Source organism: Pelobates fuscus, chromosome 9 (assembly GCF_036172605.1).
Source record: "Pelobates fuscus isolate aPelFus1 chromosome 9, aPelFus1.pri, whole genome shotgun sequence".
NCBI classification, from domain to species: Eukaryota; Metazoa; Chordata; class Amphibia; order Anura; family Pelobatidae; genus Pelobates; species Pelobates fuscus.
The window spans coordinates 150652169-150679043 of record NC_086325.1 but is presented as its reverse complement, the minus strand read 5'-3'; the positions used below and the strand labels follow the sequence as shown (position 1 = coordinate 150679043).

Sequence of the window (26875 nt, the reverse complement as noted above, 5' to 3'; positions counted from 1 at the left end):
TCACGCAAAACCATCTCATTCTGTATGGCAGTGGTTCTCAACCCAGTCCTCAAGTACCCCCTAACAGCCCAGGGTTTTGGGATTACCTTGTTGTGTCTGAGGTGCTTTTGGATTAAGAAAATTTAAAAAAAAAACACTTTAGACACAACAGGGTAAACCTTAACCCTGGACTGGTACGGGGTACTTGAGGACTGGGTTGGGAACCCCTGCTGTATGGGATTATTCAGATGAAAAGACTGGACACTGTTCCTAATATTTAACAATTTCAGAATTTTTGTTACAAAACAAAACAAGCCAGAGTTTTAAATGCTTCTCAGTCTGGCCAAGCACTGCTGGATGATTGAAGTCTGACCCTGATTGCTTGAAAGATTTTTGATGTCTGAAGTAGTGAGATGTCCCTTGCCTAGCTATATTACAGTCCCCACGCCCTGCCCTCGGGTGGGGGTCAAGGGTACACAGGCATGTCCATTCCTGCCGCCCTAGGTGGGATCCTGGCAGACACTGACATGAATCCAGATTTATTATTATAGCACATGGGTAGCTAATCTTTGGCACTCCAGATGTTGTGGACTACATCTCCCAGAATGCTCTTGCAGCCATAATGCTGGCGAAGCGGCGCCAGGAGAAATGTAGAACAAAGGTTGCCTACCATTCCCATACACAGTTTACAGATGGACCGTGACATGTCAATCCACCATTATTAACAAGTGGACCAATCTAGGTTCCTCCTTCTAATTTGCTGGTAGCGAATTGTTCTTTTAACCCCAGCAATGCTGGTATGTTAACAGTGAGCAGTCACTGGCTGCTCACTGTTTAATATATACAGGGAGTGCAGAATTATTAGGCAAATGAGTATTTTGACCACATCACCTTTATGCATGTTGTCTTACTCCAAGCTGTATAGGCTCGAAAGCCTACTGCCAATTAAGCATATTAGGTGATGTGCATCTCTGTAATGAGAAGGGGTGTGGTCTAATGACATCAACACCTTATATCAGGTGTGCATAATTATTAGGCAACTTCCTTTCCTTTGGCAAAATGGGTCAAAAGAAGGACTTGACAGGCTCAGAAAAGTCAAAAATAGTGAGATATCTTGCAGAGGGATGCAGCACTCTTAAAATTGCAAAGCTTCTGAAGCATGATCATCGAACAATCAAGCGTTTCATTCAAAATAGTCAACAGGGTCGCAAGAAGCGTGTGGAAAAACCAAGGCGCAAAATAACTGCCCATGAACTGAGAAAAGTCAAGCATGCAGCTGCCAAGATGCCACTTGCCACCAGTTTGGCCATATTTCAGAGCTGCAACATCACTGGAGTGCCCAAAAGCACAAGGTGTGCAATACTCAGAGACATGGCCAAGGTAAGAAAGGCTGAAAGACGACCACCACTGAACAAGACACACAAGCTGAAACGTCAAGACTGGGCCAAGAAATATCTCAAGACTGATTTTTCTAAGGTTTTATGGACTGATGAAATGAGAGTGAGTCTTGATGGGCCAGATGGATGGGCCCGTGGCTGGATTGGTAAAGGGCAGAGAGCTCCAGTCCGACTCAGATGCCAGCAAGGTGGAGGTGGAGTACTGGTTTGGGCTGGTATCATCAAAGATGAGCTTGTGGGGCCTTTTCGGGTTGAGGATGGAGTCAAGCTCAACTCCCAGTCCTACTGCCAGTTTCTGGAAGACACCTTCTTCAAGCAGTGGTACAGGAAGAAGTCTGCATCCTTCAAGAAAAACATGATTTTCATGCAGGACAATGCTCCATCACACGCGTCCAAGTACTCCACAGCGTGGCTGGCAAGAAAGGGTATAAAAGAAGAAAATCTAATGACATGGCCTCCTTGTTCACCTGATCTGAACCCCATTGAGAACCTGTGGTTCATCATCAAATGTGAGATTTACAAGGAGGGAAAACAGTACACCTCTCTGAACAGTGTCTGGGAGGCTGTGGTTGCTTCTGCACGCAATGTTGATGGTGAACAGATCAAAACACTGACAGAATCCATGGATGGCAGGCTTTTTGAGTGTCCTTGCAAAGAAAGGTGGCTATATTGGTCACTGATTTGTTTTTGTTTTGTTTTTGAATGTCAGAAATGTATATTTGTGAATGTTGAGATGTTATATTGGTTTCACTGGTAAAAATAAATAATTGAAATGGGTATATATTTGTTTTTTGTTAAGTTGCCTAATAATTATGCACAGTAATAGTCACCTGCACACACAGATATCCCCCTAAAATAGCTAAAACTAAAAACTACTAACAAAAATATTCAGCTTTGATATTAATGAGTTTTTTTGGTTCATTGAGAACATGGTTGTTGTTCAATAATAAAATTAATCCTCAAAAATACAACTTGCCTAATAATTCTGCACTCCCTGTATGTCCCCACCCGCAGCATATCAGGTGGGGGCAAAAGGGGTGCTTTAGTTTGATAAACGCCATATTATTTTGACCTTATCTTCACCAATCTCTCCAATTTTTGTTTTGTTTTGTAATTCTTTATTTTTGGTGCAGATTTGCATGTAACATCTGTATATACTTTTACACCATGGTTATATACAGTGGATAACATCGCATGTAACATTATGTCTTAGTAGTTATGTTGGATTAGTGTATTGCACATTTTTGTGGGTATGGTGGTCTGTTGGGTTGTAATGAACTGGTCGCTATTACGGGTAGTTGACCCCCCCTTTGTGTAGTGCTGCGGGGATTGTGTGCCAGTGATGCTGCTAGATTGAGGTCATTTGGGTTTAGGTAAGGGGAGAGTTGGCTTTGCAATTGCATCTCCTTCATCTGGTGGGGGGTCTGTGGGTCTTCCTAGTGTCTACATTATCTTCCGGGTAGGTTCCCCCTTTGATGAGTGGGATATCTATGGGAGATAGTCGCTAGTGTGGGCTCTGGCTTTTGGCCCAGTTCTGGAGTTCTGATCCCATGTCCCCTTATTGTTCCTTCTTTCCTGACACTTCTGTGCCCTGTGTGGGGGTGGGGGGGGGGGGGGGGGGGAGAGTCGCTAAGCGGTGTGTGCGTGTTGTGTGCTGTTTGGGTGTCCCGGCAAAGCATGTGTCGGTGGGTGTGTATATGTATGTAGGTAAGGTAGTCGGAAAAGTATCACCAAACATGTTAAACATTTTAAAACTGTGATAGTCTCTTATATGTCTCTGCAGCTTGGGTCTGCTGTTTTCAGGTCGTCGGTCTCCTATCTCCTCTGCGGACAGATGAATGTGTATCGGTGTCAGAGTTCATCTGAGGCTGTGTGCCTGGCATTTCGTGGGTGGAGGCGTGACCTAGAGGTAAGTTCAGTATCGCCAGGAGCGCGGGGGCGTCTGCGGGGTCTGTGACCTTGTAGTGCTTCCCTTCTTTGGTGACCCACATTGTGTGTGGTGTTGCCCATCTGTAGGTCACCCCTTCTTTTTGTAGGGTCTGCGCGAAGGGCTGCATGGCTCTGCTGAGGTCCTGGAAGAAGGAGATTTTACATTCCTCAAAGGTATATGGTGTTTTCCCTTTGATCGACGCTAGTAGGCTTAGCTTGGTAGACATCGATTGACACCTAAGGATGACGTCACGTGGTGCAGTTTTGGGGGCCCTTGGTGACTTGGTAATTCTGTATGCCCCATCAAATGCAAGGAATTTGGCCTTTTTCGCTAGCAGTAAGGATGTCACTAACCTTCTCACGAAGTGTGGCAATTCTCCTAGGGGTATTGTCTCTGCTATTCCTCGCACCTTTGTTTTTTCTCCTTCCCCTGTCACCCAATATATGTATTTGCCTGTTCGTTTCAGCTTGTGTATCTTGCAGGTTTTGCATCCTGTCGCTGAGTGCTTGCAGTCCCTTTTGTAGGTCTGCCACGTTTCCCTCAGTTGTATGTGTGCGCCATTTAACGGCCTGTACCTCTGTTGTGAGGGCTGCCAGGTCTGCCTCCCACATCACCCTAAGATTGTTTTGGAGGCCGATGAGTATGTCTTGGAGTTCCCTTTTTTTTGCCGGGGCTTCTGTATCGGGTGGGTATCGGGTCTCTCTGTGTGCCGGTGTTGGACTTCGGCTTGCGGTCCCGCCCTCGGCTCCTGAGGTCGAGGGCTCTCGGGAGAGTGAGACCTCTCGCGGTGCCGGTACCGTCGTCGGGGTTGTGTGTTGCAGCATCTGGCATATGTCCTGCTGCGTTCCAGTGGTAGTCGCGGGTGTCTTTTGATTTCTCCTGCCCATAGTGCCTGCCAGCGAGGTTAGAAGGTCTGGTTCGTCTCAATCTGGGAGGCTTACGAGTGCGGAGGGCTGTCTACTGGCGTGGTAGGCCTTGGAGCCTCGGCTCTGTCTTTTTTTTTCCCTGGGGTGAGGAGAAAAGGCATCGGCAGATTCGGGGTGATGTGCTGCTGCGGTATCTGCCCTTTGTTCGGCCGGGTGTGCAGTGATGCCGGAGATATTTGGTGGATTCTGTGTTTTTTGTTCAGAGCTATGTAAAATGGCGTCTAATCAGTTGCGCTGCTAGGCTCCGCCCCCACCAATCTCTCCAATGTTCCATTTCCTCTATCTGACCACCATCTGCTGACCTTTGACATCGGCATACCCCGTACCAAAATTTCACCACCCTCAACTCTCCAATCTCGCAGAAACCTACACTGCCTTGATCTCCAGCATTTCTCCACTAAACTCCAAACTCTCCTTTTACCCATCTCAAATCTCACTTGCCCTAACTCTGCAACCTCACTCTACAACTCCACTCTCTCCTCTCAACTAGAGATCATGGCACCTCCTACATTTAAACGCTCCAAAAATGCTCTAGAACTGCTGAACGCGGTTGGAGAAAGTCTCACTCTGCACCTGACTTCCTCCACTATAAATTTTTGCTGCGCTCCTACACTCTGGCTCTTTCCTCTGCAAAAGTAAATTACTTCAACACCCTCACAAGCACACTGCCCCGCCAACCCAAATGCCTATTTCATACTTTTAATGCTCTCCTTCGCCCTGTTGCTCCCCCTCCTTCTACCACCCTGTCCGCCTCAAACTTTGCAACTCACTTCACTGAGAAGATTTCTTCAATCAGGGAAAAGATCTCTAACCTCTCTCCCTCCACTTCCAATAAATCACCCAACCCCACTCACTCTGCTGTTCTATGCTCATTCGCACCTACTACAATGGAAGTGGTTTTTGCTCTGCTCCGGTCCACCTGTTCCCTTGATCCTATTCCCTCATTTCTTATCCGCTATCTGGCTCCCGCTCTTGCTCTTCCTCTCACTAAATTTTTTTATCTCTCTCTCTTTCCTCTGGCATATTTCCTTCACCCTTCAAGCATGCAACCATAACGCCAATTCTGAAAAAGCTCAACCCTAACTCCCCATCCAATTACCGCCCTATATTGCTACTGCCGTTTACCTCCAAGATCCTTGAGAGAGTTGTGTATGCAAGATTGACAGACTTCCTCGAATCCAACTTTCTGCTTGACCCACTTCAGTCTGGGTTCCGCGCTAATCACTCGGTTGAAACTGTTGTGACCAAAGTATCCAACGATTTATTCGCTGCTAATTCTCGCGGAAATTACTCTATCCTAATTCTCCTTGATCTTTCTGCTGCCTTTGACACTGTTGATCATCAACAGCTTATTCTCGTTCTTCATAATCTTGGTCTACGAGATACTGCTCTCTCCTGGTGCTCCTCCTACCTCTTCCAGCACTTTTTCAGTGTTTCTTTCTCTGGCTCTGCCTCTTCTCCCCAACCCCTCTCTGTTGGCCTTCCCCAAAGTTCTGTCCTTGGTCCCTTACTGTTCTCCATCTATACTGCCTCCCTTGGTAAACTTATCAGCTCCTTTGGCTTCCATTATCATTTATATGCAGTTGACATGCAAACCTACTTTTGTCCTCTCCTGGTCTTTCTCCGCCCATCTTGACTCGTGTCTCTGACTGCCTCTCTGTCTCCACTCCGTCAAAAAATATTTGAAAACTCACTTCTTCAAGAAAGCATATAATTTAAACTGTTAGCGGATTTTCCTTTCCCCCTCCCCCCCATCACTCCTCTCCTGCAACTGTAAAAATTAACCTACTAAGTTCCCAGTGAATACATTTCTAGCAACCTATTTTATTTCCCCTACTTATACCCTTTGTTTCACTATACCCCACTCCCTCTAGAATGTAAGCTCATTGAGCAGGGCCACCAACCCCTCTGTTCCTGTGTGTCCAACTCGTCTGGTTACAATTACGTGTCTGTTAGTCCACCCATTGTACAGCGCTACGGAATCTGATGGCGCTATATAAATAATAAAATAACAATAATATTGTAATTTGAAAAAGGCTAGGTTTAATGCTAGTATGACTGCACAGTCAATATTCTGTAGCAACTGTGAGGCTGATAATCTAGGAAATGGGTTATTTCAAGTGTTTTTAGATGTGAATCTGTACAGTAGTATTTTTCTCATTCCCTCTGCCAGGTTAGCATTAGAGGCTCTAATTTCAGGTTAGCAGTGAGTGCTTTTGACGGGTCCGCCTGAATGCTTTACACTCAAGCATTGAGGCCACTTAGCAGTGGATAAAATGGCTTGTATCTGAAAATGTAAATACATTTTCCCCCTCGCTCTGCATGTTACATATGTTGCGTTATTGCAAGTAGTCAAACTGCTTAATTGTTTTCACAATAGAGAGCCTTGCTAAGCCCTGCGGTTCTGGTCTAGTGCATTGACTGAGAGCATCACATGGTCGTTCTCAGCGAATAAGCGAAGCGAAGCCCACTCCATCGTTAGTAGTTGGAAGCGGGGAGCAGCACCCATCAGACCCCAGGGGAAAAAAAGTCAAAACATTTTAAAATGGTTTGACTACTTATGAGAAGGGGGGCTTCCTGGCACCATAACCACAACAGCGAGCTATAGTGATTGGAGTGTTCCTTTTAATAGAGTTCAGAGGGTAAAGGATTACTCCAGCCAAAAAACTAGGAATTTATAAAACACTGGTTTTGGTTAGAGTTAGGGTTAACAGATTCACCATGTTTTCATGGACACGTATAATTTTGTCATATTTATAAAAACAGTTGCCCTGCAGTATGTATAATACATATTCTGCAGGATTCTTCATTGCCTAATTATTTAATCTTATACACCTTCTGAATTCTACATACTACAGGGCAACCCTTTCATGTGCTGCCTATCAATATGTATCCATGCTATGTGTCCCTGAAAACATGGTGGATCAGGTAACTCTTGTTGGAGTAGCCCTTGCTGTGCTGGCCCTCACCCAGATAAAAAACAAATGGAGCTAAAGCCCTGATCCTACCCAGAAGAAATCACTCTACCTCATTGGAATGGAAAGGAGATGAGTGTATGTTAGTCCTGGGGGCAGGACATGGGCAGCATGGAAAGGTTGGGGCGTGATGTTGCTGTGGGTAGAATTACACTTTTGACAGCAGAATGCTTGGTGGTATAGGGAGAGGTATTCGCAGTAGAAAGAGGGAAGTGCTCATGGCTTTGTACAGAACACTGGTGAGACCTCACTTGGAGTATTGTACGCAGTACTGGAGACCGTATCTCCAGAAGGATATTGATACTTCGGAGAGAGTTCAGAGAAGGGCTACTAAACTGGTTCATGGATTGCAGGATAAAACTTACCAGGAAAGGTTAAAGGATCTTAACATGTATAGCTTGGAGGAAAGACGAGATAGGGGGGATATGATAGAAACATTTAAATACATAAAGGGAATCAACACAGTAAAGGAGGAGACTATATTTAAAAGAAGGAAAACAACCACAACAAGAAGGCAGTCTTAAATTAGAGGGGTAAAGGTTTAAAAATTAATATAAGGAAGTATTACTTTACTGAGAGGGTAGTGGATGCATGGAATAGCCTTCCATCTGTAGTGGTAGAGGTTAACACAGTGAGGGAGTTTAAGCATGAGTGGGATAGGCATAAGGCTATCCTAGCTATAAGGTAAGGCCAGGGACTAATGAAAGTATTTAGAAAATTGGGCAGACTAGATGGGCCAAATGGTACTTATCTGCCGTCACATTTTATGTTTCTAAATGGTTTAAACTCGGTATGTGCAGTGCTACATAGCAAAGCGCTCATCATACAGACTCTATGTACAAAGACCACTTCAAATCCGTAAAGTGGTCATGGTGCTTGAAGTATCCCTTTAAATTTCCACTTAATAAAAGTTTACAAACAAACTGTGCCCCTTTTTATTCTTTAACCCCTTAACGCCGTTACGACGTTCTATGCCGTCGCGGCTTTAAAGGGCTTTAAAGCCGTTGCGGCGGCATAGAACGCCGTAACGGCTTGCAGCCCCTGGAGGTCCGGCGTACTCACCTCCGCCGCGATCTTCTTCTGGGGGGCTGCCTGAGAGCCCAGGCAGCCCCCCTCCGGCAAATGAGGCCCCCGGGGGCCATGTGATCGCTCTCAAAGAGCGATCACATGGCCCCCTATAGCTGGCTGTGGATCTGCCAGCAGGGGGACTGTCTGAAATATCAGACAGTCCCCCTGCTGGTAGGTAGTGTAAAAAAAAATTAACATGTTATAAAATAAATTAAATGCCTTTTTATATATATATAATATAGTAATGTATTTTAATACTAATATAAGTATATATATATATATATATATATATATATTATTAAAATACACTTAGAATGACGTTACATATATAATATGTATATATATATATTATCTATATATATAATAGATCTACATATATATTATATATATATATATATATATATATATATACGTATAATTACAATAATAAATAAATGAAAATTAAATAAATAAATAAAATATTGAAACAAAATTTAAAATAAATTTATATATTCATATGTAATTTCATTCTAACTATATTTTGTTATTAATATATATATATATATTGGAAACAGAATACACTTAGAATGACATTCTATATATAGCTATCTATATATAAAATACAAATAACCGCAAATAAATAAATATATATATATATATATATATATATATATATATATATATATATATATATATATATATATATATATATATATATATATATATATATATATATATATATATAGAGAGAGAGAGAGAGATACATATAATTACATAAAAGATTACATTAGTATACACGTAGAATTTAAATACCTATAAATGCATATATATTAAAATTCTACGTGTATATTTAAGTAATTTTTTAACATAATTATGTCATTTGATTAATTAAAATTTGATTGACATGCCTGACAACACAGGGAGAAAGTGCAGAGAATTTAATTCACAAGCACTATATTTGACCCTGTAACTCTCCAAGACACCCTAAAACCTGTACATAGGGTGTACTGTTTTACTCGGGAGACTTCGCTGAACTCAAATATTAGTGTTTCAAACTGGTAAATTGTATTACAACGATGATATTTTAAGTAAAAGTGATGTTTTTTGCATTTTTACAAACAAACGGCACTTTTATGGACTATATTATTGTTGTAATATGTTTTACTGTTTTAAAACACTAATATTTGTGTTTAGTGAAATCTCCCAAGAATAACAGTACCCCCCATGTACAGGTTTTATGGTGTTTTGGAAAGTTAGAGAGTCACATATAAGGCTTGCATTTCATTTTTTTGACATTGAAATTTGCCAGATTAGTTATGTTGCCTTTGAGACCGTATGGTAGCCCAGGAATAAGAATTACCCCCATGATGGCATACCATTTGCAAAAGTAGACAACCCAAGGTATTGCAAATGGGGTATGTCCAGTAATTTTTAGTAGCCACTTAGTCACAAACACTGGCCAAATATTAGTTTTTTGCTTTTTTCACACAAAAACAAATATGAACGCTAACTTTGGCCAGTGTTTGTGACTAAGTGGCTACTAAAAAAGACTAAACATACCCCACGTTCAATACCTTGGGTTGTCTACTTTTTCAAATGGTATGCCATTATGGGGGTAATTCTCATTCCTGGGCTACCACACCGTCTCAAAGGTAACATTACTAATCTGGAAAATTTCAATTTGAAAATGTTCTATATTTGAAAACGTTCTATATTTGACCCTGTAACTTTCCAAAACACCATAAAACCTGTTAATGGGGGGTACTGTTCTACTCGTGAGACATCGCTGATTACAAATATGTGCATTTTTTTGCAGTAAAACAGTATTATGACATTTACAGCTAAAATGTGAAGCGGAACTACAAATTTAAAAAAAAAAAAATTAATAATTCTCAGTTTTTTAAATTTTATTCATAATAAATTGTTTCATATATAAATATTTGATATGAAATGAAAGCCCTGTTTCTCCTGAACAAAATGATATATAATAAGTGTGGGTGCATTTAATATGAAAGAGGTGAATTACGGTTGAACAAACATATAGCGCAAATTCCAGTTTTTGTTTACATTTTGTTTTGATCAGAACGTGCACTATTGACTCAGTCCTGAAGGGGTTAACATTTAAAACGTATTCAGTGCTTTAGAAAGTTATGTCTGGAGTTTGAGTTGTAATAACAGTATAGGCCACTGGGTGGGGTGGTGACCCACAGTATGAAAAACTTAATGCCAGCAGGTCAGTGTATTTAGTATATATGTATATATATAAAGCTGTGTTACTTGGATGTAAATTATATGGTCAAACAATGTGATATTTTCTCCAAATTTACACATTCATTTTAGTGAAAGAGAGATTGTTGCTGAATAGGATTCCATGACTTAAAGGAACACTATAGTCACCTAAATTACTTTAGCTAAATAAAGCAGTTTTAGTGCATAGATCATTCCCCTGCAATTTCACTGCTCAATTCACTGTCATTTAGGAGTTAAATCACTTTGTTTCTGTTTATGCAGGCCTAGCAACACCTCCCCTGGCTATGATTGACAGAGCCTGCATGAAAAAACAAACTGGTTTCACTTTCAAACAGATGTCCTTTACCTTAAATAATTGTATCTCAATCTCTAAATTGAACTGTAATCACATACAGGAGGCTCTTGCAGGGTCTAGCAAGCTATTAACATAGCAGGGGATAAGAAAATCTTAATTAAACAGAACTTGCAATAAAGAAAGCCTAAATAGGGCTCTCTTTACAGGAAGTGTTTATGGAAGGCTGTGCAAATCACATGCAGGGAGGTGTGACTAGGGTTAATAAACAAAGGGATTTAACTCCTAAATGGTAGAGGATTGAGCAGTGAGGCTGCAGGGGCATGTTCTATACACCAAAACTGCTTCATTGAGCTAAAGTTGTTCAGGTGACTATAGTGTCCCTTTAAAAGGGGATTCTAAGCAGCGTAACCACTGCAGCCCATTGCAGTGTTTAAGGAGTCAAACCGTATTTGAGTGAACGGACACACCTTGAGGTCCCCCAGGCTTGGCCCTCACTCTCATTATCCCTAACGTGGAAGTTACACTTTCTCATTGGCAATGTGATTTTTTTTTTTTTGCCCATGATTGACTGAGCATGTCAGCTGACACTCTGTGCTCCTACGCGGAGCAGAGTTTACACCTGCATGTTGGGTATTTTGGGATACCATACTTTGACAGCAACACAGATGTGCTACACATGCCTTATAACCTCCTCTGTTTTAAGGAACACCCTAAGCACCATAACCACTACAGAGCACAGTAGTGGTTATGGTTTCATGAGTGCACTGATCCTAACCCCACAATGTAAGTAGTTAAACAGGTTTTAGAGCGTTTTGAATTTTTACTTGCGGCATGCTGGGTGCATCTCGCTATCTCTTCTGGAGCTAGCGGCACTCTACCTAAGCTAAGCCAGAAATTCTCAATCAATGCGCTACCTTTACATGGCATGGTATAACTCAGGAGAGGTAACCGAAGCTCCTAGCAAGAGAGGGGCACCCAGCAGAACGCAGGTAAGAAGTCAAACCATTCTAAAACAATTAAGTGTACGTCTTCCAATCTCAATGCATATTGACTTCTAACCCTTCTCAGGTATCCTTTTGCTGTCTGTACTGTGGCTCTCCGCGCCAGATTTCATCTCTGACCAGACGGCTTGGCAGGCTCGCACTCTCTGCATATTGATTTCAGTGAGTCTCCTAGTTATTGTTTACTTGCTACACGTTGTATCTAATCGCTTTGTTCCTTCTATCGACTCCAAATTCGGTCTACATTTCTTTCACCTTTCATGGGCATCTGGTACCTATCTCATCCTTATTTTATTTTTTTCCCTCCCCTCTTTTGAACCTAATGATGTATCAAGGGCATGGTTGATGATGACTACTGACCTTTCGCACTGAATCATTTCTGGTCTGATTACATGTACCACACTGAGGTCCACCTCTCCAGCACCAAAAGTTGACCATTACAAGACAATATGATTGTAGTGTGCCCTCTTTTCCTTCAGTTTAAATTGCGTATATCTGCAATGAAGATGATTGACAATGCTTTGTGCCTGTTGATGTAACAAGAGGACCAGTGTCCTTGGCATGCAACACATCATTTGTTAATTATTAATTACCACCAGGAGAGAGAGTGGAATTTTGGAAGCTGCAGTCCATGTCTTCTCCTGGTGGTGCAGATGGTCTCTCCTGCTCCTTCCAAACTCTGCTCTATTGAAAGTAGAGAATGCGATGATATCGTGTAGTATCCTTGCACAATGTGGGTAATATGTGTCTTTGCCCCCTAATTCAAGGTTTTGCTTATTCACTAATGCTTATTCTGCGTTTTCATTCTCTCTAAATGCAGACCTGGATTCACTTCTTCTGTAGTGTACTGTTCTGGGCCTTCTTCTTTTACTCTCTGGAAGTTGTTCAACTACTCAGTCCGACCCCCTCACGCAGGTAATTATGAATGTAGTTGGAAATCTGAAATCACTTGACGTACGAAATATGAAGGTTATAAAATAAGAAGATGTTGAGAAAGCACCAGGGAATTGCGAAACGAGTCCAGGGTACTTGCATCACTGGTTTTTCGGGTAGTGATGTGGGTGGTAGCAGTAGCAGGTATTGGGACAATTTGTTATTCCTCTCATTCATCTGTCCTATTTTTGCAAAGCTTGTTTCTTTTGCTTGGATATCTATGCTATTTTTGGAGACATGTCATCTGTATAATATATTATACCAGTTTGAACCCTCGAATACCTATGAGGGCTGCCATGACAATCTGATGCCTTTTGTTTAGGTCTTTTTTTTTTTTTTATACCAATAAATGTGCACTTTTTTCAAACTTTCCATACCCTCCATTTAATTTTTTCTATGAACTATAGGGACTCAACCCTTTGTGTGGACTATTGTATTTATATTGTGAGATATTTTCTATGATTGGGAAAAGTCCCAGGATCTAAACCCCATTAACCATATGATCTCAGGATTCCTATCTATGCACTAAGAATCTACCCGATACCAACGATACTACAAAACTCGGTGTTGCAGCCTCGTTTGTGGTTGGGATTTTATCTCATCTGCATTTTTTTGTTTCAACTTATTGTATAATAAAATAAGAGCCTAATGTTTCTGGAGCTAAAATATACCAATGTATCCATCCATGCGAGCAATCTCTAACCTTCTGTGAAATGCTCAATAACATAAAACACAGGTTCTTCACACAAGAGTTGAAAAGGCAGAGATTCCTTTATTGATTGTGCACAAGGAGAGTGTCAAAGAAGACTGCCCTCCCTCTATATGAAAAACACATATCTTATATACAGGTAAACAACACCGCTTACGTGCCTGGAACAGCATAATGACAAAAAAGGATTAGACCTGAGCTGTAGGAGCTCCACACTAGTCCCAGCAATGTAGTATAGCAAACAAAGAAAAAACTGAGTCCTGCGCATCCGGTGTAGTTGTGCACACCCAGGTGCTACAGCAATTTATTAGAGGACATAGTACAGATAGCAGTGTCCATTAGCATTGAGAAAGGGGCTTGTGCCCGATACATCTGCTATCTGTACTATGTCCTCTAATAAATTGCTGTAGCACCTGGGTGTGCACAACTACACTGGATGCGCCGGACTCCAATTTTTACTTTGTTTCTTGATGTATCCAATAAAAACACAGTATCCTGTAATTAGTTGCCTCTAAATCTACTCATCCTGCTGTGGCCAGTTCAGTCTACTTCTGAATTAATCACTTCTGACCATTTACCCTATCGTGATAACCCACCTTTATCTATTTCCATTCTGATCATTGAATAGATAAACCAGTTTCTTATAAACATGCTTGGAGCAAAGAGCCCAGACATGTCCATACTTAACCCTTCAAGCACACAGTCACACAGAGGGCAAACATGGCTGATATAAGAATAAGATGGCGGCTGAGGAGCTAAGACACTTTCTCAACGTTCACAGTCCTCCCTTTTTATTCTGAACAGATCCTGTTCATGAATCCATTAATAGGTTGTTCCGTGACCAGATGGAGTTTGTTGCAAAGTGATCATTGATTTCTGTTCATGTGAATCTTCATACATTGCATTATGCACAGTTTCCTGGTCTTATAAATTAGGGAATTCTTCACCTTGCAACAAAGGCAATGCGTGGCTAGTGCCAGTACACTTTACAATCAGCACCTTAATTAGAAGAAAGAAAACATAGACACATACAATAACAAACAAAGCCACAATCACACCAGTCACTAGTTTTTCTCCAAGTGAACTCCGCAATCCTTCAAGATCTAATGGATCCCATTTATCATTAACCTGACGTAGTTTATCCTGAATTCCTCCAATTTCATCTAAGTCAGTTTATATATATATATATATATATATATATATATATATATATATATATAGTCTCCACTTCTGTCTATGATAAATACACAACATTGCTCTTAATTAAAGCGCACACTTCTCCTTTTGATGCTAAAATATAACCCAAGGCCATTCTGTTCTAAGACCATAATTCTAATTTAATTTGGAGATGGCATCATTAGAGTAATTCAAGGCATTGTCTAATACTTCGGCTAATTGATGTATCTTAGTTAAAGGAACACTATAGTCACCTAAGTTACATTAGCTAAATAAAGCAGTTTTAGTGTATAGATCATTCCCCTGCAATCTCACTGCTCAATTCACTGTCATTTAGGAGTTAAATCACTTTGTTTCTGTTTATGAAGCCCTAGCCACACCTCCCCTGGCTATGATTGACAGAGCCTGCATGAAAAAAAAAACTGGTTTCACTTTCAAACAGATGTAATTTACCTTTAAATAATTGAATCTCAATCTCTAAATTGAACTTTAATCACATACAGGAGGCTCTTGCAGGTTATAGAAAGCTATTAACATAGCAGGGGATAAGAAAATCTTAATTAAACAGAACTTGCAATAAAGAAAGCCTAAATAGGGCTCTCTTTACAGGAAGTGTTTATGGAAGGCTGTGCAAGTCACATGCAGGGAGGTGTGACTAGGGTTCATAAACAAAGGGATTTAACTCCTAAACGGCAGAGGATTGAGCAGTGAGGCTGCAGGGAAATGATCAAGACACCAAAACTGCTTCATTAAGCTAAAGTTGTTCAGGTGACTATAGTGTCCCTTTAAAGCCAATCCCACTCCTACCTGGGGAAAACATGGGACAACTGACCTTTTTAGTTGTACTGCTTTTAATATTCACATCTCTTCGATTTCTCAGTCTTCCCTTAGGTGGATCATTTCTTATTGTAAAGGCAGGCAATACTCGCCCTAGATAACCGCTTCCTTTCCAGTTGCAGGGTAATACTCTATAAGCCCACTTACCGCATAGCCAATAAATACTGCGGGGTAAGTTGTGATTTCTGCAATTATCATTACATGGGGCCCACATTGCCTTTTCTGTAACACTTAGCGCATTAGAGTTGTTGGTGCAATAATATCCTTCTGACTCCTACTCTGTAAAATTATTTAGTGTTTTACCAAGGTTTGAAAATTATTTTTCATTTACAGAGTGTCATTTTTATCTGCATTAATTATAGAAAGCATGGTTAACTTTCTTTTATTGCATTTGTATTGTCGAATAGGTTATTAGGTTTCCCTTTCTGTTAACTGCAGCTCCAATTCTAATATTTTTTAATACTCTTCATTTTTTTTCTTAATGTTTTCTGTTTGTGCTCCACTTCGTTTTCTTATTAAATTGATGTAGCCCTGTTCCTGATGCTACAATATCTATTCTACCACTCCTGGTTCCCCAGGTTGTCGGGACTGTATACGTTATTGTGCTGGGGAGTCTCCAGCCTTCTGTGTCTCCAAGGACTTCTGATGATTACGATTCCTTTTAATGATGAGGACAGGTATGTTGTTTTTCCTCTTAAGTTCGGACAGGGCTAAGCAAACTTTTAGTCGTACTGTGTCAAATCAAGATTCTGAAGTCCCTTGGTGTGCCTGTCCTATTTTCTTTTTTTAAAATTGAGGTGTGGATGTTGCCATATCATGCTTCTGTTATTTCTGGGTGCTGTAGTTTCTTTCTAATGTTGTATTTGTGAGTATGTGGTCTGTTATATTGTACAATATACATTCAGGAGATGTTTGTGGTATAGGGGCTGCTTGTGGAATTGTGTGTGTGTGTGTGTGTGTGTGTACACATGATATGTAACAGTGTGTTTGGTTTGTGTATGTGTGGGGCTGCTTGGGGTATTGCATGTGAGAGGCTGCTTCTGGAGGTGTGTGTGTGTATGTGGATTGTCAGTGGTGTTGTTTGTGGGGACTGTGTGTGTGTGGTCTGTTTGTATTATTTGTATGAGGGAAGGCTTCACTTCCTCTAAGTGCTGAAATGTGTTAATTGAGGATTACCACCTGCAATCACCACTCACTTTGCACTAGGGACTCCTCATAGGTCAGTCTTTTTGGCTCTGGCAGCCATTAAGTTCCGTGCAAAGGCACCTCAAGTGCCATAGGTTGCTGACCCCTGATCTAGGATAAATTCTATGACAAACTCAATCCCAATGCATGGCTTAACCCATTTCTGTTGGTGCTTTCCAATTCTTTCCTTAAACTATTTTAGTTGGCTCTTGCATTAGTGAAGACTGCAGCAACTGTTATAGTTATTATACAATTGTTTTTTTACTGAATGTCCCCTACACTTTGTTTAATGTACATCCCTAGACTTTCAACACAAAAATAACCTATATAAAATGTCCTTCCTCCACTGTTATTTTGCCAAAACAATACACATAACACAAACTGTATCTTCTGTAACCTAAACAACAAGCAAAAATGTAATTACAATGTGTTACTGTATCACTCAATAAAGTAAGTCCGAAGATTGCTCACTTGGCAATGGTTTGTGATGGCCTAGGCAGGGGTAGGCAACCTTTGGGACTCCAGATGATGTGGACTACATCTCACATAATGCTTGCAAAGCATCAGGGGATATGTAGTCTACAATATCTGGAGTGCTAAAGGTTACCTACCCTTGCCTAATGTGTGCACCTGTATAATTAAGCTCAAAACTGGGAAGTGCAAGCTGTTTGAGAGAGATAATTTTTAATTTTATATACCATAATTCTAGTCTGTTGCCAGATTGTCTTCTGGATGCTAGTATGGTTCTAATAACCATGTTAGACAGGTGTCAATGGATAGTTTTACAGAAGGTAATGACCTAAAAGTTAACATCTATTGAAAAAGAAATATACAAAAAGGTGTCCTTTCGTAGATTTGAGTATCTCCACTCTATTTGCACCGAAATGTAAGCAAATGCTCAGTTCATATTCAATCAAAAATCCCAGAATATGTTTTGTGTTTCTACCATCATTTTCATGTATACAGCCTTAATACCTTGACCAGTAAGTCTGTGTTTGTTTACCCTATAACAGCAGAGCAGATATTTTATCTCACAGCCACTAGTGGAGCTTAACCACTACGGCTTACTAGGCTGTGCGTTTACAGGCTAATTCCTCACGAGGTTGTGTCCGTCAGCTCGGACTAATGTCTACCCCGCTTACCACTAGTAGCCCAAACCCAATCTCTAGCTGGAATTAAACCCCATCCAGCTGGCCTTCTCTCCAACGAGCAATGCAGCTGAATATCCAAATCATAAGACAGTACAGGTGGACATTGATAGGTTCTGTTTTACCAGCATAATCTATTGGAGAAACATTTTCAAAAATAAATTTTGTAATTGGGAATTCAACTTGAAACCTGAATTTCATTCTCCCATTTTTTGAAAGGCCAACCCATAAATAGCAGCAGGGAAAAGTGGCCACCATAAATCAACATGTAGATGCAATTATAGTGTTATAAGTAGGTGAGAGGAGATTACTTTTTTTTTTTTTTTTATTTAAATACGTGAATTTGTGCGGTGTTCAGTCATCCTTTAACTGCACATTTTGTTCTAAATTCTCTTTTACGGTTTGCATTCCACCAGGTGTAATTCTGCGAATGGTCTTATTCTCTTCCATGATATCCTAGTGTATATTCCTCTCTTGCTTGCCCTATGTGGAAGCCCACTGCTCCTGAAAAAAGCCATGTCTAAAGGTTTGTATATGGATTTACACTGACTATATGTATTGGATTCTGTAGACTTGTTCAAAAAATTGGCTTGTATTTTATAAAATGTGTATTGGCAACTTTGTGTGTTTGTGGTTTTTGTTTTTAAATACAACCAAAATCAAGATTTCCAACATCATTACTTTAAATATTGTTGAACTACAAAACCCATCATGCTTTGTTGGCATCAGAACCAATTAAAAATCTATATAGACAGTCTACTAAAAACGTACTCCCCCCTTGCCAACACTGATCAGTATAAAGCTTGCGCAGGCTGGGCAATGCCACTGTTCCTCGGTCTTACCACTGAGCTCCTTGACCTACCTCTGTCCTGTATGGCGGGGTGTGTGTGCAGGTCCGTAATGGTAATCATGAAGGATTTGTGATAGGGGTGATGTGAGTTTTGTGTGATCTCTCTTTGTTCAGCCTTTAATCCACCACTCCTGACCTGGAGTGATGGTTGGCTATGGTCTGCAACTGCTGGTGGTGCAGACTGCATGCTCCCAGCAACACTAAGGGTTACTGTGAGGGTCAGGGAAGATCTTCTAATTTTCCATTAGTCCCTTGAGGGTTAGTGCATTTCCTTGGGTCCAGTGTGCCAGGCCTGTGATATGTGTGGATCCCCACTGATTTAAACCAGATAGCTGCTGCTCCATCTATTCCGGTGCAAAATCAATGTCCATGTATGTGGGTTTTAATGCTATGTACAAGTTAGCCAGCTGTACCTCATGGAACCATACAGAATATGAGTTTACACTTATTTGCATATATTGAATGGCATTCTGGGAGTTTATACATTGAAGAAAGACAGACATAGCCATGAGAAACAGGGACTCTAAAGTGTGTCCTGAAAATATTCAGTAGAAGGGGGTAACCCTATATATAAACTTGAAAAATAAACAAAGAAAAGAGATCCTGAGACACAATGTCCAGGATACACAGATGGGATATATCAGAGTAATTTGTTACTGGTAAAAACCATAAATTTATTAAGACATCATAGACATAAACAAAAATAAATAACAAACACACACCCAGATTCCCAAAAAGAGGAACGAATAATAAAGCTCAAATGGCTAGGAAGGGAGAGCCAGAATATATGGGAGAAAAAGGGAAAGAGGGGTAAGTTGCTCCTATATGGCAACTAAGGCATATGACGCAAATATCTGAAAGACCTATAGTATCATCTAGATAGATCTCCCTAATTTATAGTCCATCTAAAGAAGAAACTTACAAGGAATAATATCTACACTGTGATTACATAGGTAGAATGTATAGAACCTCTAATTCCAATTTATAACAAAGCTCCCGGATTAGCAGAGTCATAGATAGTAATAGGCACTGATGAACAGCTGTCAGGAAACAAGTCCCTATTATCCTGTTACATCTATAGGTAAAAAGCTAGCCATTACTAATACTGTTAATCGCTTATGAACTCATAGAACAGGCTGCATCCCTTGCTAGGTTGCATAGAAATAACGGCTAAAATTCCCCATGAAATAAATAAACACCCCAAAAAAATAAAGTGCTTAAAATAAATGGTGAAGTGATTTAATAATCATAATAAGCCTAACGCGTTTCGGCTCTTAAACGAGCGCCTTTCTCAAAGGCGATCATTGAGGGGACTGACCTGAGCGTGTCTTTATACAGCCTTTACTGAAATAAGAAGCCAATCCGATCGGGAGTAGGCGACGTTTCCATTTCACGCCCCCCTCCGATCGGATTGGAGGATGTCTTCTGTCAGTTGTCTGATAAAGGACCAATCGTGTACCAATGGGCGGGGCTTAATGCCGATAGTGCCGAACGAATGTATATTCCGTAACCATGGACACCCTCTCACCATATAAGTGTATAGAGACGTGTGATGGATGGACAAAGTCCGTTGGTTCAGAGCACTTTAGGGATAGCAAGCATTTTGAAAAGCACAGATGTATTCATTAGTACACAGCAGCTAATAATAAATACATATAGATTTCTTTCTTTACAGTCCCCAATATGAAATAATTATATCTATTAAGTTATACAGCAACCATATATAAAATAAAGTGAAACATATATTGTTACGAACAAGAATAGTAATAATAGATATAATGCATATTGAGTAAACAGAAGTTGCCTAGTATTGTGTCCTCAAACAAAGGCACAGTATTAGCTTGCTACAAACACTTATATATAGACAGACAGTAGGAGACCAGGGGATAGCAATCGTATCCAACATCTCTTAGATAGAAGAGATTAGTATTAAACTAGTGTGTAAATATGAGTGTAAAGGCTAGCTCAGTCACGTAATGTAGCAGAATATTGACCTCAATGGTTCATAACTATGATGTGATTCTTTGGCAGATATACGGTTTGTCTTTCTGTCATTCTATTTTGCAATTTACATTAATCATTATGGAGTGTTTGATTCTCATTTTGTCACTACACATCTTTATATATGTATAACATGTTCACACATAAGGAAACCAGCTTCCAAGAAGCATACCATAAAGCAAAAGGAAAAAAGTAGCAAGAGAGGTGAGAACTTGCTGGCATTTCGGATCTGGACAGCTTGTATGGGTGGAACCAGTCTATGTTTCAGAGATGTTCTCTCTGTAATGGCACAAGATGAGCTAAAACCAGCTTGAGATCTGAGCGGGGACACATCGGAGGGCAGGCTAATTGAGCTGTTGTCCGTTCTCACCTCTCTTGCACCTTGTTTTTCTCTATGATAAAGCAAGTGCTCATCAAGAAAATACAAAATAAAAATGAAAACTTTATTGAATAGTTGGCTGGAGACAAGGCATGGAGGAAGGTGGCCAGAAAAAAAATAAAAGGAACCTTAATGCATTTTAGACTTGGACTTCATTATTTATAAGAATCGGATTACAGATTTCAAAATGCATAAAGCTAGATTTTTCCATTTCCCCCCCATTAATAGGTTTTTTTTAATTTTTTTTTATTTGGGTCGTTTTTTCCATTTTTATTTTTTGTGCTTTCTCTGTGAACGTTTGTTCTAGGCAGGCTGTTTGGAGCCTGGCCTTTCTTAATTTGAACATGCATTTGGGGTCGAACGTCACCACATAGCACCTCCCAGAATGCTTGTAGACCTTCTTGTTTGTCGCAACTCTTTTCAAATGTTATTTCCCCTATCTGCATATAACCCAAGCCTTTAATTCAGTTTTATTTCAAGTTCTATATCATTTGTTCACATACTTTTTTTTTTTTTTTCTATGTTCTTTTAAAATGCCTTTCAGTGCCCACTGTGCTCCGGATGCAGTGTGGAGTTTATACCTGTAACGAACGGTTTAGAAAACGCAGCTTGTGTAAGAGGCTCCTGCAAATAAATGGCACCTTCGTAGCCTGGTAAGAATGTGCTCTAACTGGCTAGCTGGGAAACATTACAACTTAATCAACTTTAAAAAGGGAAAAACTATTTTTTTAAAAAAAAAAGAGAAAACCCCGTGTTAAAACAATGTCCATTGCTAAGGATATTTGCAGAAATTTAGCATGAAGTCTAAAACTCAACGCCTGTCTGTGTTCATTTGCATATTAATCTGGGAACTGTTGGGATGCTTGTATAAATTGGTTTCTCAAAGTTATATACACAATAAGTCCAACTTGAGATATGCAAGTGGTGCAGAACAGTATTTTTTTGTCTTTGCTTTCATGCCTTTCCCCCCCCCTCCCTTGCACCTTTATGTCTTCCTCCCTATTTAATTTTCCCCATTCTCCTCTTTCTTCTCCTTTCCTAAGTTTCTTCTTTCACTTACTCACTAGGAATAACCTTACATATCCCACCATTTGTTTATTCATTTTATTACAATATATCTATATAGGTCCCACTGCCTTTGTGAATACAGAAGAGACCTCTTTAAAGTGGTTTCTGTAGGGCATGTAAATAGATCTCCACTAATAGTCTTGCTGGGTGTGGTGTCTTGGGCTCCGTCTGGTCCTTACAATGTATGAATGCAAAGATGGAGCTACACACCAGACTTACTGCAACTGGATTTTTATTTTGCTAAATGTGGACCTGTCCGTAGGCGGTCTTCATTTTGGATCTTATTTTAATAGGATTGTTGATTGATCTGGGTTGGACAGTCCCCAGTAACCCTTTAAAAAAAAAAATTTAATAGTAATCATGAAAATGGAAAAAATATAAATAAATTAAGCTAAAAAGACTGCATTCATTTTCTCCTAAATGAGTCCATATCAAGTCATCCAATAATATGCAGAAATATTATGTACAGTATATAATATCATGCTGAAGTGAAAACAAAATGCAAAGACATTGTAACGAATCAGTGCTGCTTTAACAAAGTATATAGAATAATAATGATAAAAACACAACCAATCCAATTATTGTTGGTTAGATATAATGTGCTGAGAGAACAGCCTTCACCTCCAAATCATACATACCCCACAGTCCTTGCCTCCGTTACGTCTACACGCAGATCCAGAGAGCTGAGATACAATGTCAGACTCTGGAGGGAGCAAAGATTTGGAGCTGTAAGAGACACAGATCTCCACCATTGGATGGATTACAATCCTAGGACAGTCCAGATCTCCAATGGCTTGGTAGGCAATTTTTCTGACTGTTAACACAGCAAGACAAACATCACCCAGCCTTCATTAGAACAACTTTATCTTTGTATAACATTACCCTTGCCAGTAACCTATGCCCATACTTTAAATTAGTGAAGTCTACAGGGATTAAGAAACCTAGACAAATGGGGTCCCAGCAAAGTATTTCCAAAGGTCTGGACCTCCTGCTCAATGCCCCTTTTTACAATGGATTATATTTTTCTTGGCACAGTCTGCTACTGGTGTTAAGTTCATTGTTGGGCTGTACGTTAGGCCCTTGTCATGTTGTGTGCTTTATTGCTTTGTTCTTGACCATTATTATATATTTTATGACCGTCATTTTCCCACAGCTGGATTACCAACGTGTTTTGTGATTTCTTAATGTTTCTTCTGGAGATGTGGGGAAACTCAGAACCTCCGCACAAGTTACAAGTGGCAGCTCGAACCGCCTGGATCATTACGGTAAGTATACTTATAGATCAGGACTTCTTGCCATCTACCTGCCACAAACATACAGGGATTCTTTGCTTTTTGTTTTTTTGTGCCGTGGTGTGATATGCACTTATTACTCTGATACAGGTTCACAAGGTTATTTATTAAACAAGTAATTGGCTTTTGAATTGCAAATTTTGTGCATTTTTTTTTTGTGATTCTCCAAATCTTTTATTTTAGCAGCTCACTATTGCTGTATTAACATTTGCAATACCTCCCTGTCCCACAAACCTATATCAGTACAGTCTATTAAAAAATAGTAGATGTACCCCCAAAGAAAATATGCATGTAATTGATTTTGCATGTTTTCTTTGGGAATATAGGAAACCATGCCTTGCAATAGCTGCAGATCTAGTTCTGCAGCTGCTGAAAACCCCTCCCCTTCTTCCCCAGCACAGACTTTGCGTGGCTGTCAAATCACGGAATTCTCAATGAGCTTCATTACTAATCATTCAGACATCTTTGCAACCCAGTGTTTTGGACAGTTACCTGCCTCTTGCGATTAGCTCTAGGGCTCTATACTACCTGGAAGAAATGGGACTGGCTATCTGATTGATAGTCGGGGAAATGTAAAAAAATAATACTTTTTAAACATGCACATTTTTATTGAATGACCAACTCTTCACATATAAAACACTATACACAAGCTAAAATGCTTTGTGTTTGGAGTGTTGCTTTAAGCTGAAATAATATGATCTCTTAAATGTGTGTTCTTTAAATAGTATAAATGCAGTGATGGTTTGATGTGGTTGCATAAGCACAATTTTAAACTAATAAATGGTGTTAATGTTCTGGAAATAAATACTGAATCAGTCCAACACATACCTGACAGCTGCACACAGCATTTTACAACAAGCTTAAAACAGCCTCGTGGTTTTCCTGGCTAAAAGCAAAGGTCCCCCTGCTGGCTGAAATTCATGACAGTGTATATATATATATATATATATATATATATATATATATATATATATATATATATATATTTATATTATATTATATTATATTATATGGAAAAATAACTTCTCAGTGATACAGTGGAGTACAGAAAATTTGGAAATCTTTCGATAGATTCCTCACTTACAGGAGTCACTAAACTGCTTCGAGGCTCACTGGTGGTCCTGTGACGCACTCCTGGCTACAGAAGCCTGGAGCCAAGGCCGTCACTCTTCATTGGCTGGGAGTGTCAGCTGATCACTCTCCGCCAATGAGTGATATTCTGTGCAATGAAAGTTGCACAAAATTGACATTAGCCAGGGTGGAACTCTTCTTCCGGGCTGGGTGATGACGCTGCCAGAGGGGGAGTTACACCTTTTGTTGCAGAGGGGTTAAAAGCCATAATGCATCTTTTCACAGCAAAACGCTGCACCATGGCCACTTCGCATTGCTAAAGTGGTAATGGTGCTTGAAACCTCCATTTCAACTGTCTGGTTTCAATGAAAGCATGCTTACAAAAATTGCTTTTTCTGAGTACATTAAGCGCAGTAGAATTTAGTAGCCCTAAATTAAGATCAATAATGGAAACTGATACATTGTACCATGTCCCAACACCATTATGCTTTTGTCTAGGATTTGGTAACATTGGCCCTCTTGACCTAGTGGTATACCATCAATATTTAATCTCCTACGCTTGTAGATGGGCCAACAATTTACTCACCAGTGGAAGCCTAGAGGGTCCACGGCCCCACTAACCAGGGGAGAGAGAATATCTGCCCGCAACTGGCAAGTAATAAAATCTTGAGCCATGTTGTGCAGGATGCACGGTCTGCATTTTACAAGGAGCACATACTATCTGGTGTATTCAATAAAGTGTGAATTTACAGTATTCCAGAGGTTATTTAAAATTGCAAATTTTAATAAAATAAAAAAAACAGAATTGGAAAAACTGGCTGCTATACTTCAGTTTGGGTATTTCAACCTCAAATTTTAAGTTTACTTTAAATTTCCCAATATTTATATTTTATGGAATAATCCTGTGAGAGTTCTAGTAGAACAGCCTAATGCATGGGTCCTCAAACTCCGACCCCCCAGATGTTGCTGAACTACAACTCCCTTGATTCTCTGGCTATCTATGTAATTCAAAGAATCATGGGAGTTGTAGTTCAGCAGCATTTGGGGGGCCGGAGTTTGAGGGCCCATGGCCTAATGACTCGCGCTTCATGAACCTAGATCAGGGATGGGCAACATTTGGCACTCCAGATGTTTTGGACTACATCTCCCACAATGCTCTTAAAACCATAATGCTGGCAAAGCTTCGGGGGAGATGTAGTTTACAACCTCTGGAGAGCCGAAGGTTGCCTCCGACTGACCAAAATATATTCCCTTTCAGTCTATAGAAGTGTGATATACAGGCCCTTGAATCATTTGGGCATTAGTGTACATTTATTGTGTATACCATTGCGAATTGTTTTTTTTTTTTTTCTGATTCAGAAAACAAAATAACAAAAGCCTACTCTGCATTTAGGGTATCTTGAACCCAATGTTTTGCGGCCTCCATTCTCTTGCATATTTCGGTTGGAGGAGTAGCAGTGGTGTCTGTGTGAGCCAGAGCAGTGTATTGGCAGAAGTTCAATCAGCTGACGAAGGTCCAAGTAAACTGGAGGAGAACAATCCCTTGTTAATGAAGATACCACAAAAGGCCGCAGGGCGACTCTCATTTCCAAACATCCTGAGAATGATGGACTCCTGGTCATCTGTGGGTAAGGGATCGAGCATAGTGAAAATGCCTTTAAGTTTATTTTTAGGAATGGATTTGATGCAGGAGATTCTATGATAGTAGTGTGTTTGCGCATGTATAAATTGGCTGTGCATCTTCAAGCGTTCATGTTTTGTGGATTGGATGGATGGATGGATGGAGGGACCTAGTTAAAGATTCACAATATCTTCTCTTTCTTCTAGATTTCACTTGCTCTGCCTTGGAAATCAATGCTGTGCGACTCCTAGGGACTCGATCTTCCCCCAAAGCCTGCTCCAAGCACCTGCCAAGGCATTCCCGTGTTTGATCCTAGAAAATTATGTACCAATACTCATAATAAAATGATCTAATTACTGTGCGACTGTCTTGCCGTTTACTCTCACCAGTGAATAGAGGGGAAAGACACATCCACCACCTATTATTTTTTATTTTATTTTTTGGTTATAAAGTTTTGAAATTATGCATTAAAATACATAGCATTGTCCAAGAGACGTTATCCATATCAGATATTATGCAGATACATCGTAAAAAAATCAAGTGACACAAGATGGTAGCATCGGGGGCGGGGCCTGACCGCAATGGAGGATAGACGTGTCTCGGACGAGCTCCTCCACACTGTCACTAAAAAAGGCTTTTTAACAGCCCGATTGCCCTGGAAAAGGGCAACACCAAGAGAGGTCTAAGCTGCCTGACCCACCTGAGATGTGGCGAGGTGGTCGGTGGCTCCCTGAAAATCTGCAAGCCCCGTCGGGGCAAAGGTGGCCTACTACATGCCGGACAGAAACAGCGGCCAATATGCTGA

At 40.2% G+C, this 26875-nt stretch overlaps 1 protein-coding gene across 1 annotated transcript in view; it reads left to right on the top strand.

Moving 5' to 3' along the window:
* LOC134572515 (G-protein coupled receptor 143-like) overlaps positions 1–26426 on the top strand; it is a 28311-nt gene extending 1885 nt beyond the window's left edge. The window contains exons 2-9 of the mRNA XM_063431518.1: positions 11868–11962; positions 12621–12715; positions 16034–16132; positions 18205–18314; positions 21563–21671; positions 23240–23351; positions 25843–26077; positions 26277–26426. Of these exons, the coding sequence (XP_063287588.1) occupies positions 11868–11962; positions 12621–12715; positions 16034–16132; positions 18205–18314; positions 21563–21671; positions 23240–23351; positions 25843–26077; positions 26277–26380 (959 nt within the window). The 3' untranslated portion in view covers positions 26381–26426. The remainder of the gene's footprint in view (positions 1–11867; positions 11963–12620; positions 12716–16033; positions 16133–18204; positions 18315–21562; positions 21672–23239; positions 23352–25842; positions 26078–26276) is intronic.
* The last annotated feature ends 449 nt before the right edge of the window (positions 26427–26875 follow it).